Source organism: Dromiciops gliroides, chromosome 3, assembly GCF_019393635.1.
Source record: "Dromiciops gliroides isolate mDroGli1 chromosome 3, mDroGli1.pri, whole genome shotgun sequence".
Classification (NCBI taxonomy): domain Eukaryota; kingdom Metazoa; phylum Chordata; class Mammalia; order Microbiotheria; family Microbiotheriidae; genus Dromiciops; species Dromiciops gliroides.
The window spans coordinates 178,424,982-178,437,634 of NC_057863.1; the positions used below are offsets into that span (position 1 = coordinate 178,424,982).

The 12,653-nt window shown below is 37.2% G+C and overlaps 1 protein-coding gene across 2 annotated transcripts in view; it reads left to right on the forward strand.

Annotated features, from left to right (window-relative positions):
• TFDP1 (transcription factor Dp-1) overlaps positions 1-12,653 on the forward strand; it is a 143,426-nt gene that overhangs the window by 114,482 nt on the left and 16,291 nt on the right. The window contains exons 5-9 of one of the 2 annotated variants that reach the window (XM_043997069.1): positions 3,551-3,672; positions 4,904-5,069; positions 5,401-5,547; positions 7,245-7,313; positions 12,349-12,500. In XM_043997069.1, the coding sequence (XP_043853004.1) occupies positions 3,551-3,672; positions 4,904-5,069; positions 5,401-5,547; positions 7,245-7,313; positions 12,349-12,500 (656 nt within the window). The remainder of the gene's footprint in view (positions 1-3,550; positions 3,673-4,903; positions 5,070-5,400; positions 5,548-7,244; positions 7,314-12,348; positions 12,501-12,653) is intronic. The other variant, XM_043997070.1, reaches the window with a different exon arrangement.

A 12,653-nucleotide genomic window follows, 5' to 3' on the forward strand; every position in this document is an offset into this window, starting at 1 on the left:
TTATCTCAAATGAAAAGTTATGAGGAGACCAAGATTGTATAAGGTCAGGGATGGTACTTTGCCCCAACTTTTCTTTTTTCTTAGTGTATAGTACAATCTTCTGTCACAGTGGGTGCTTAATAAATGTCTTTCCAATGAATTGATTTTTTATTTAGGTTTAGTACTGTATACATGTGTTTGGTTTTTTTAAACCACGGAAATGCTATAGCAAATAGTAGAAAATAAGGACAGTGCAGTAGAGATGAGTTTTTAAAATATTCGTACCATATTCCAAAACTGTTTGCCTAGGAATAAATATTAATTATTACTTATGAATTTTCACATTTTCATTCTATATTGCAGCATACTTTAATGTAGGCCACAAAATTTATATTTAAAGTTTAGTATTTAGGTGAAATGAATGTTGCGTGTCTGTGTCCAGAATAACTAACAAGCACTATTAGGTTGTCATCAGTAGGGGAGGGCCTTTAGATTACTTCCTTAATGAGTGTTTGGTCATTGTAGTAATGAAAGTAAAAAATAATGGGACTTAAACATAAAATTAGAATTTAACAGCTTAGGGTTAACTCCATAAACATGTATAATTGAAAATATAAATACTCTTTAAAGGAAAAGAGTGACAATTCATTTCAACTTTTTCTCCTTTCATGGACCATAACTTTATGTGTGTGAACCATTAACATTGAATGAGGTCACCTGGACTTAAGGAAGATAATAAAAAAAGCTCCTCTGTCAGCTATTAATGGTGTCATATTAGGTAATGCATTTATCCAGTTAAGAAGGGGAACAAAAGGGGATAGCAAGCTTAAAATAACCCAAGATATTATCTATGGTGAATCTTTTCAATGATACATTCTTTCTTGGGTATTTTTGACCTTCAGTATCTCACTTTAACACATTTTGCTGAAGTTTCTCTCTTCTCCCTCCCCCTCCCCCCCATACATTGACTATAGTTTATATGATTAAATTTAGCTATAGATGGAATCTGAACATTTATTCATAAATGTTTGAGAATAATGCTATAGAAAGTCATTAGTTTATTTGGAAGGAACATGTAATACGTTGTCTATAGAAGGGTAAAATTTTAACCATGTGTTAAGGGGTGTACTTTTTGTTACATGTTAATATTGAGGCACTAATTGATGTGTGACTTCAGAATTATTTTCAAAGGACATAAAATGACTTGTTTGTTGAACAATAATTTATTTGGCATTATGTTAAAGACATAGTAGGAAGATTATGGTTTGTGCGTAACTGAGGAAATTTTGACTATGCCAATACTTGTAAGCTATTGGTTTCTATTTGCTGACTTCATTGCAGGTATGACTCTATGAGCATGAGGTATATATCTGAGCCTGACAATGTGATTCTATATTTCACCTTATAGTCTAATTTAATCTTTTGGCAGCTTGCTTAATTGTTCTTCTCTTGCTTCCTTGTCACCTTCACTGCCTGCTCTTTCCTCTCCTGTCTCTCAGTTGAGGCATTCTCCAAAGTTCCGTTGTTAGCTTCTTATGACTTGAGCTTTTCACCTCTGTGCAGATGGATGATGTCTTGCCCTATGCCCTGAGTTCCAGGCTTGCATTTCTTAATGCCGGCAGGATAGATATTTCCATCTAAATCACTCTAGTACCTCAAATTCTGCATGTCTAAACTTGAATACATCATTTCCCTCCTAAAACAGATTCATTCTAAATACCTATTTCTAACAACAGCAGCACCATTACTCTTTTCTATCACCCTGCTTGTTCAGTCTCTTGCCCTTTCTCTACCCAATCATTTAACAAGTTTTATTTGAGTCTCTGTCCTTCCCATTTTATCTCTTTTTATTCTCACTGCTACAATTCCAGTTTAGTTTACTTTGTATGCATAGACTGTGACAGCAGCCTAACTAGTGCTGTGCAACCGAAAAGTGAATGCTACCCTTCAGATTAGAGGGCCTGGCATTGAATCTGGGCTGTCACTTTGTGCCCTGGTGACCTCCACATTTGTAAAATGGAGGAATTCAATTGGATGATCTAAGGCCCTTTCTAGTTCTTAAGGCAGCTAAGAGGCGGCCCTTAGGAGCACAAAGACATGAGGTTGGATCTTGCTTCAGACACTTACTAGGTGTGGGATGCTAGCAAAGTCACTTAACTGCTTCCTCATCTGTGAAATGAGGATGTGAGGATCACATGAAATAACATTTGTAAAGTGCTTTGCAAACCTGAAAGTAATAGATAAATGTTAACTGTAATTAGCCTTCCTGCCTCCAGCTCCGTCTTTTTAATGTATTACTCAGATCATATCACTCCCCTTCTCTGAAATCTTTAATAGTTCCTGATTGTGTGTGCGTGTGCATGTGTACATATGTACATGCACACTTAACATTTTTGTATCTCTTGTTTTGTATTATATTTGTGTACACAATTTATTTCAGGGGTCTGCCTTGTAGACCAAATCTAGTCTTCTGGGCTGGTTTTTATATTTTTAAAATATAAGAAAACTTTATTTAAAAAAACAAAACCCATTCTTAATTTTATTGGGCCATCTGGCAAGAGTATGCTAACTCCTAGTCTAGATTATAAACTACTTGAGGCAAGGAATGTATCTTCTTTATTCTGTGCACTATTCTCAGTGCCTAATTCTTTGAACATAACGGGCATTAGTGTATATTAAATTATATTGAATTAGTTTGCATTACTCCTCTCCCATCCCTACCTTATACAAGGAAAGGTAAAGAAACTCTGAAGTTGAAAATAAATGTCACTGGGAACCCTAAACTATCAGTTTATTCATGGTTAATAGGCATTATCTAATTGATGGAGGTTGATCATATGTACACAAATCTATGCATAGAGTTGTCTTTCTGTACATTATTTCTGAGAGAATTTTCACTGCCTTTTTTTTTTTTTTTTTAAGTGAGGCAGTTGGGGTTAAGCAACTTGCCCAGGGTCACACAGCTAGTAATTATTAAGTGTCTGAGGCCGGATTTGAACTCAGGTACTCCTGAATCCAGGGCTGGTGCTCTATCTACTGCGCCATCTAGCTGCCCCATACTGCCTATTTTTTTTTAGTACTGTTAAAAGCTATTGAAGAATCACACTCACACACACACACACACACACACACACACACACACACACACACACCCCGCTGCGCCCCTCCCCCCCCCAATCCATCTATATAATAATTAAGTCACTGTTGCAGGAACTAATTTACTAATTTTTCTCCCCAGCAATTGACTGCCCCCCCCTTTTAAAAAAGCTTTAAATTTATTATTTTATTCACTTATGGCTTGTGTGTTATTTTGGTTTTGGTTTGTTTAGACTTGTGGCTTATTGATGTTTTTTGTTTAAAGTGGTGAAGGAGTTAAGGAAAAATAAGTTTGTTTTTAGAAGAGATGGGTTTGTATTATTCCTTAAGAGTCAGCTGTGAGTGCTTGATTATTCTTGGTAGTCTTAGTTAATTAAATTAAGTAGCTCTAGATGATTAGTAAGTTATAAAAAATGACATCTTCATAACATGGGAGATTTCTAATTCTATTTTGAATTGTCTTTTTTAACTGTAGGTAATTGGTACACCTCAGAGATCTGCTGCGCCAAATACTATCCTTGTAGGAAGTCCACATACGCCTAACACACATTTTGTATCACAGAACCAGGCTTCAGACTCCTCACCTTGGTCGGCGGGGTGAGCAATATTCCTCTCCAATTATTAGAAGTTTAAAGAATTTCTTAAGATTTTAATCATAAATCTCTCTGTCTTGGCTAAAGGAGCTATTATAGTCTTGCAACTAAACCAAATATGTTAGGGCTTTCAGTTTTAATTTATTTTTCAGAGATCTTATTACTTTAAGAAATTGAAAAAATTAAGGCATATGAAAAATTTCAAATCATTCCCAAAATAGATATATAATCAAGAACACACTTTCACTTTAGCATCTGAGAAATCAGATTGTTGGGAAAGCGGTCCAATAGCTCCATCTCCATTAATATTGTAGTTACACTTTCAAGGTTTATCATTGTTGGCTGAAGATGAGGGATTGAGATATGTTCATCAATGCAGCTGTGGTAACTTGTTGTCTGTACTAGAAAATGACACCGTAGGAAGTTCAGTATCAATTCGATGACTATAAACCTTTTAGAAGGGGATGGTGTCCTCAGTTATATAACACCCTTCTATTTTTAACTTTCGCTCTCCTCATCCTGAAATAGTTTTTTCACTTTGAGCAAAAGGTCACTTAAATAGGCTTTTAAGTAGAATTGCCTTATGATGACAGTCTTATGTGGCTTCCCTACAGAAACTTGTGTGCGTCCCTGCGTTTTAGACCTATTTGAAGGTAGAAATCCAAATGATTATATTTCATTACTATGTCTACTTCAAAAAACCTAAAACCTCTTTTCCTAATGTGACACAGAACACTAGAAATTTTCTTTAACAGTTGTGAATCTTATTTATTTTTACAAGGTAGATTCTAATTGTTTATCTTACCTTGTAGATAGACATCACTCTGTTGATGACGTTTATGGTTCTTACACTCATATTTATGTTTTTTCCTTAAAATTTTGTTCAGAAAAGTAGAATTTTTATATAGTGCCTTCAAAAAACTTAACATCTAGTATACAGCTTTTACCTGTTAAGATTTCTCACAGTATTTTAACAGTGTGAGGTGTAAGATTTGACTTCTTGGCATGTTCATTTTCTGCCCTTTAAAAAAAACAATCTTCAAATTCCCTTGTTATATCTAATAGTTTTTTGCCTTGAAATAATGAAGTATGATTCCAGTTAGAGCCATCTGATATGATCCTCTTGCTCTGGTTGTAGTTTTGTCTTGTAAATAGAGTAATTTCATTTTTAGATAAGGGTGGATTTTAGTTGAAGGTTGATTTTAGGTAATATTATTTTACTTTGTATTTTTAAGGAAGCGCAATAGGAAAGGAGAGAAGAATGGCAAGGGATTAAGACATTTTTCAATGAAGGTTTGTGAGAAGGTGCAGAGGAAAGGAACCACTTCATATAATGAAGTGGCAGATGAGTTGGTTGCAGAGTTCAGTGCTGCTGATAACCACATTTTACCAAATGAATCAGTAAGTATGATGTAGATGAATTCGTGTTTTCTAAAGGATCTGAAGGTTTCCCTTTGGGACTTTCGAAGAGTATTTTCTTTCAAGGGCTGTCAAGCTCATTATAATCAAGGCTTTGGGAGAGATCAATACCATTAATTTAATGTATTGACACTTTATGAGGCTTACTCTTTGGGGAATTTGGTTTTCCCTTACCTATGGGCATGGGGAAGAGAGTAATGAACTATTTTTAGTACTCCACTGTGTAAAATAAAGTCTATCTCACCTCCTTATCTCCTGCCATATATCTTCAAACCAATTTCATGAAGCTTCCTCTAATGCATAATGTCTTTAGCAGGCTTATGACCAGAAGAATATAAGACGACGAGTCTACGATGCCTTAAATGTCTTAATGGCCATGAATATTATCTCAAAGGAGAAGAAGGAAATAAAATGGATTGGTCTACCAACCAACTCAGCTCAAGAATGTCAGAATTTAGAGGTATGAATAATGAAAAAACTAGTTCCCCTTCCTTATTCATTTTAATCTGATTCAAACCTACTTATACATGATATTTGAAAGGCTAGAAATCTGGTAGATATTTTTATATTTTCATTGATGTCACCTAAACACTCATTAATCATTTTTTATCAGTTTGCTCTGATGAAACAAGTTACACAGGCAGGATCCCTACACTGCAGGTCTTCTCTCCCCCCCCCCCCCCCCCCCCCCCCCGCCAGTGTTGTTTTGCAGAATTTTTTGTTCTGTGACTCAGGTGATGGAGAGACATCCTTGCTTCCTTTTTTGCCTATCTTCCCCATCCACTTATCAACTCTGTGGTCTGTCCTCCCATGCCTAATTATAATACATATGTGTAAATGTACAAATAAAGAGCTCAGTAATTGAGCTATCGGTAATTGTGTCATTGATTTTCAGATTTAATTGAAACTGCAAATCATTTCTGAATTCTTTGGAGTAAAAACCTTTTTTTTGAGGAGCATAATAGTTCTTGTGCTCTAATATAATCCTTGTGTAGCTAATTAGAGTCTATATGACTCAGCCTTTGAAGCTGCCGGCTTCTTCGCTCTCCTCTGTTCAGTGTGTTCTCTAGAATTCTGGAGGAGAGATAATCATCCTCCTTGCCCCACCCCCAGGCCCTTTTCAGTTTCTGTGAGAAATTATTGCACTTAGTGTCCTCTGGAGCTGTCAGTAGATATTGGTTATCTTTTATAGTGAGCATGCCAAGGCTTCAGCTTTGTTCTTGGGGAAATTACTGAAGAGTTTGCAGTGTTGGCTGTTTTCCTAAATAGGCCAACATTTGCTAAGGGTAATAGAATCAGCTACAATATTAGAATTACTGCCACTACATGAAGGCATTATGGTGGTGAAGGACGGAGAGGCATGCTTTCTCATCTTTCACACTTTTAAAGAGGGTTTCCCTTCCTTCTTTACATAGCTGTCAGGCTCCAAGTCAGAGAACTGAGCCTAACTGTATAGACCCAAATCTAATGTAGTAATGCCATGGCTGTGGGCAGGGTGAACCTCTTAGCATTGAGTTTATCCAAATTTTAATGAGGATAGTTAGGTCTGCCATTTTGAAAATAATTGTTAACTTTACCAGGAATTTATTGCCAGCCTCAACATAATGGGAAAGTGAATCCTTTCCTATTTTCCCTCTCCACGGTGCATATCTACAGGAATAGCATCTCTTCATTCGAGAGATCTTTTCATTTAATGAATGTGGCAAGACCCACAGACTAAAGTCTGATACTTAGGAGCTTTGTGACCCTGGGAAATAAATCCTCTGGGCCTAAGATTGCTCATCTGTAAAATGCAAGAGTTGGACTAGATGGGGGTCTAAGGTCCCTCTAGCCCTAAATCTATGCTCCTATGACGTATGACATCTCAATGTCATTAAAACAAATTGTAGTCATAAAGCATGTGAATGTGGACAGTATTGAGGGGAAAACGAAATTCCACTTTAAAAATATTTGGCAGGTGTAGTTGGAGGCTGAATGAAGGATCATAGAAACATATGCCAAAAAGTCCCTGAAATCAAGAATTTTAGTTTTTTAATGGGAGAATTGTTGTGGGTTAATTGTTATCTTGAATTGCTTTGGAATCCCAAGCTTGTTTCCATCTATAACCACTCGGGATTATTCTGTGAGATGATTTTTGTGTGTGTCTTATTTCTAAAGGTTGAGAGACAGAGAAGACTTGAGAGAATAAAACAAAAGCAGTCTCAACTTCAAGAACTTATTCTACAGGTAATAAAATGCTTTTCTGTGTGGGCAACAATTTCTGTTCCCTTAATTTGTTTAATATCTTTCAAAAATAACCAAATACACTCTAGCTTTAAGTAATAACTTCTAAATAATTACATTTTGTATAGCCAGAGAACTGGTGTGATGTACTACTAAAGAGTGATAGATTTGGTTTGTACTTAGGTCCAGCTTCTTGCCATGTGACCCTGGACAGACCACTTAACTCCTGAGCTTCCATTTCCTCTTCTATAAAAAGGAGGAAAATTCCTCACACTTACTTGCTCCAGTAGATTGCTCCCACTGTCATCCCCACTCTCTTACCTTCAAGCTCCTTCCCTGTTGCTCCTCTGTTCTTAAAAAATACCTTCACTTGATCTTTCCATCCTTGCTAATTATCTTCCTAAGCTCTCCTCCCTTTCTTGGCTAACCTCCCTGAGAAAGGTGTTAAAAAAAATCATCTCCCTTCTTCCCCCACCCTTGTATTACTCTGTTCCCTCACCTCCACTACATTGTTTCCCTGGCTTCTTTCAAAGACTCAGCTCAAATCCTTCCTGCTCCAGGAAGCCTTTAGGCTGCTAATTCCTTCCCCCTTGAGTACTTCTTGTATCTTCCTAGTTGATTCCATGTCATTTCTCCCATTAAAATGTAAACTGTTTGAGAGGAGGAGCTGTGGTTTTTGTTTTTTGTTTTTAGTTTTTTTCCTTTCTTTGTTTCCCCACCACTCAAAATGCCATATGGCACATTGTAAGTACATAATGAATGAATGAATGCTTGTTCACTTGACCTGACTTATCTCACTGGCTTGTTGTGGGAAAAAAGCCTGAATGAACCTTAAAACACTGTATAACTGCAAGACACTTTTATTTATAAAGTCGATTGAGATGGATACATTAAACACCAATTTTTCAGTGCTTAATGTATCATTTGTAAGAAGAGACTCATCAGTTTGTCTGCATTGAACATTGTGAATATTAAGGGACCTACTCTGTATAATGTAAGGAAATAAAAATGAATAAAAACCATTTCCCGACATTTAAAAGTTGATTACGTCATAGGGAAGATTAAACAAGTGTGTAAAGAACTGTAATAGGACAAATGCCATAAAGAAAGGCACACCTACACTGTGGTGGTGGCTGTTCTGTTGGATGGAGAATGAAGGACAGCATTGTGGAAGAGAGATTACTTTTGATCCAAGCTTTAAAAGATAGATATCAAGGAGGATAAGGGTATTCATGGGGAAGAATGTTCTGAACACAGTTGTACAGGTGAGAAAGTGTTGGATTAGTTTGGGGAACTGAATCATTTGAACTGTAAGGAAGTAGTCCTTTAAGGCATTTGAACAATATGTTTAGGCCCCTTGGTGGCTTTATGTTTTTAAAACTGTGAAATTGTAGGATTGTTATGGCCAGAACTGCTACTTATTAATAGTAATAATGCCTCATCTTCATATGCAGTGTCAATATTGGCAATGAAATGACAAACATTATCTCATTTGATCTTCAAGACATCTACTGCAGTATTTTTCAGGTGTGGAAATAGACTCAGTAAGGTTGAATTTCTTGCCCATGGTAACATGGCTAGTAAAGGTGGGGGGTGGGGTGGAGCTTGGAACCCAGGTGTCTTCTTACTGAGTTGTATGTTCTTTGTATTGTACCATGATCTGGAAAATTAACCTGTTATTAGTTTGTTGGTATAGATTAGAGCCAAGGAAACGAGAAAGAAGCTATTGGGCTTATTTAGAAGGAAAGTAATGAAGGACACTAAACTTGGGTGGTGACAGTGGGATTGGAGTGACTAGCCATTTGCAGAGGTAGGAGCTACAGGTCCTGTCAAGTGGGTGAAGGTAAGAACCAAGGAGGAATTGAAGGGAGAAGGAGAGTGACTTTATAAGGAAAAGGGAAGGCATAAAATGGGTTGATTTGGAGGAGCAAGATCTGTTGTGGACATGCTGGGTTTTAGGGTGATGCTAGTACACCTAGGATGAGATGTCCCTTTAGGCCTTTGGAAAAGTGGAGTCAGAACCTTGAAGAAAAAAGACTGGTTTAGAAAGAGAGATTTGAGAGTATCTGCCATCATGGAAGTAACACGGGCTGTGATCTCCATTATTGTCAACAGTGTGACATGTTTGCACTAATAGAAACTTAGTTTTATCAAAGACAAGTGGTACTCTCCCCTTGATAGGTAGTTATTATTGGGCGGATTGTGTTCACTTCTGAGGGTCACATTTTAGAAAGGATTTTTGATGTAAAGGTAAGTTAAGAGATCTGGGAATGCTTGTGAGAAGAGTGGATTGATGGGGTTATTGTTATTAATATGTCTTTAAGTTTGTGAAGGCTTGTCAAGGGAGGAAATAGTATCTGAGCATTGGAAGGAATCTTTGTTGATTATTATTATTATTATTATTATTATTATTATTTTTAGCCAGGAAAAGAGAAGATGTAGGGAGATGTGATTGCTAGCTATGTTCAGGTATTTACCAGTCCTGAATCAGGGAGCCAGCTGGTTTTTCTGGCCTCAGGCAGCCAGAGGAAGAACAGAGGGCGAAATGTGCAGAGAAGCAGATTTTGGCTCAGTTGATAGGGTTGGTTTCTTAATAAAGGGAGGAGGTGTGTCATGGTGCATAGAGAGGTAGGCTTGGAGGCAAGAATATCTGGGTTTAAATCCCACCTCATAACACTTTTTCTTCCATAAAATGGAGCTGATACTACCATTTACCTCACAGGCTTGTTGCAAGGCTCAAACAAGATCATGTCTATAAAGTGCTCTGCAAAACTTAAAGCATGATATGGATATGGGCAGCTGGTAGGATTAGAGCTGTCCAGTGGAAGGGAGTGAGCTCCCTGGTCTTCAAAACCTTTCAACCAAGGCTTCTTGAACACTTGTCCTATGAGGCTGTGTAAAGGAGGGATTCCTGCTCAGACATCAGCTGGTGTAGACGGACACAGATGGGTCCTTTCTAACTCCAAGATTGCTTGATTTTAAGAAGAGAAGACAAAGAAAGGATGAGGTGTGAAGGAAACAAGATTCCTGGGAATACGGAATACAAAGCAAAGAAGGGGGAGCAAGAAGAGTAAATGGTAATGGTGGTTTGAGAAAGATGCAGACAGAAATGAAGTCTGGAGAGCACCTCTTGTGCATTTTAATGTTTTCCTTTATATTTTCTGGGAAAAGTTGATAGAAACAAAACATTATGTTCTGCTTGAAACATTTGTGTGCAGCGTTGTGGTCTGTGGGATGGGTTTTTCCTGCAGTAGTGATTGATCTTTGCATAGAGACTCTTGGGTTTGATTTTCTGATCTGAATTTTTTCTTAATGTATGATCTAACCAATACCACCCAAACCTTTTTAGTTAATGATCACTTAGGTATATGGAGCTAAATTCATTTATATTAGGTGAGGTATTAAAACTCACTCAAAGTGTCTTTCATAGGCAGTATGGCATCCTAGTTGAAGGATAGCTTGTGAAGTCCTTTGGATTTTCCAGTTTGTAGATGAAATGCTGATTCTATCAGATCTTCCAAATTTTAGGGCCTAAGATGGAATTCATACTCACTCCAAAGAATATGGCTTAATCATTCGCACAAGAAAACAATTGCAAGTATCACAAGAATGCCTATTTTCCAGACTGACATGCAGTTCAACAGTCAGCCATTAAATTTCATGTATTATTATGTATGCTCTGGTCAGACACTGCGAATGGACTGTTTGTGAGTCAGGCCCAAGAAGAGGAGAGTAGGGCAGGAAAATAGAAAGTTGTAGCACTTCTTTAGTGATCTGACTTCTCTCTCAAATGAAGGCCCAAATTTTTAATACCAGTATTCTGCTCTTGGCATTGTATATCTGCAAGTCACGAACACTATAATCTCTAAAGAATTAAAATTATGTATCTCTAAGAGTGAGGGAGAAGCTCATGGTGGTTGTGAGCCAGCTACAGTACCTTAACAAATACAAGATTACCAAGAAGAACTGTAATGAAGAATATCATCAAAGAGATGTATGAACAAAAAAGAAGTTGGGCTTTTCATGTGTCAAGATTGAGGGATAAACATTGGACAGCCCCTGTGCTTCCCTGGTATCCTTGTCATGTGAGGAAAAAGCTAGAAACAACTCCTGCACAATGAGTGGACACCCTTTGTGAACTTCTGAAGGGAAAGGAATAAGAATCACATAGGCCGACATGGATGGGTTACGACATATGTCATTAATTAAAAACCAAGGGGGAAAAAAAAGAAACCAAGAGTATAGCCCCCTTGATGACTTTATATTCTGTTTATCTGAGATATTTTAGATGTGAGCTTTGCTTAGTGGGGTTTTTTTGTTGTTTGTTTTTTGTTTTTGTTTTTTTGTTTGTTTTGGATTAAATAAATAAGCCTAGACAATTTCACACTTTAGAATTTTGGGACCTTGCAATTACCTAATGTTTATAATGAAAGGGTTATTTTCCCCCAGTCATGTGTTGGTGTAATTGTGTGTGTGGGGGGGGCAGTTGAGGAGTGGAACAATGTAGAAGGATGTGACATTTTAAAAATAAACTTTTCTTTTTGTATGAACTCTTAATAGAAATGATATATACAATCTACATATTAGGGCACTCCCTAAATTTATATCACTCCTTTGGGTATTTGATTTTCAAAATGAATTTTCTTCTGAAGACTATGAAGTTTCTAAATGCTAAAAGAGGTCATACGAATTAATCATTGTAATCAGGAGATAACTGATGTCATCTCTAATTGGGGGTAAGTCCAAACCCTGTTTCCTGACTAGAGTGCAAGCAATTTAGGTTCTAGTCTCAGCCCTGAGGCTAGTTAGTTGTGTGACCTTGCATGCATGACTTGCTCCACTTTTCTGGCTTTCACCTTCTGCATTTTTTAAATAAGAAGGTTGAACTGTATCTTCCAGCTCTGACCTCACAGTGATGTGAGTATGAAGAGTTCTTCTGGAGGAAGGTATTATGTTTCTGTGTGAGGTTAGGATATATTTAGTATCAAAAGTGAGTGACTAACATGGTGAGTCTATAAGTTGGTATATCTTGTTTCAGCAAATTGCCTTCAAGAACTTGGTGCAGAGAAATCGTCAAGCAGAGCAGCAAGCCAGCCGACCACCACCTTCCAACTCTGTCATACACCTACCTTTTATCATTGTGAACACCAGCAAGAAGACAGTGATCGACTGCAGTATTTCTAACGACAAGTAGGTTGTTCATGGAAAAGAGAAGTTTTCCATCCGCCCTTTTGCTTTAGCTGTGAGTTTCAAGTCAAAAATGAAGAAATCCCGTAGTTGGTTTTGTTAAAGACAAAATATCCATGCATCACCTCCTTAAGTTAATTTTAGTTAGTGATGGGA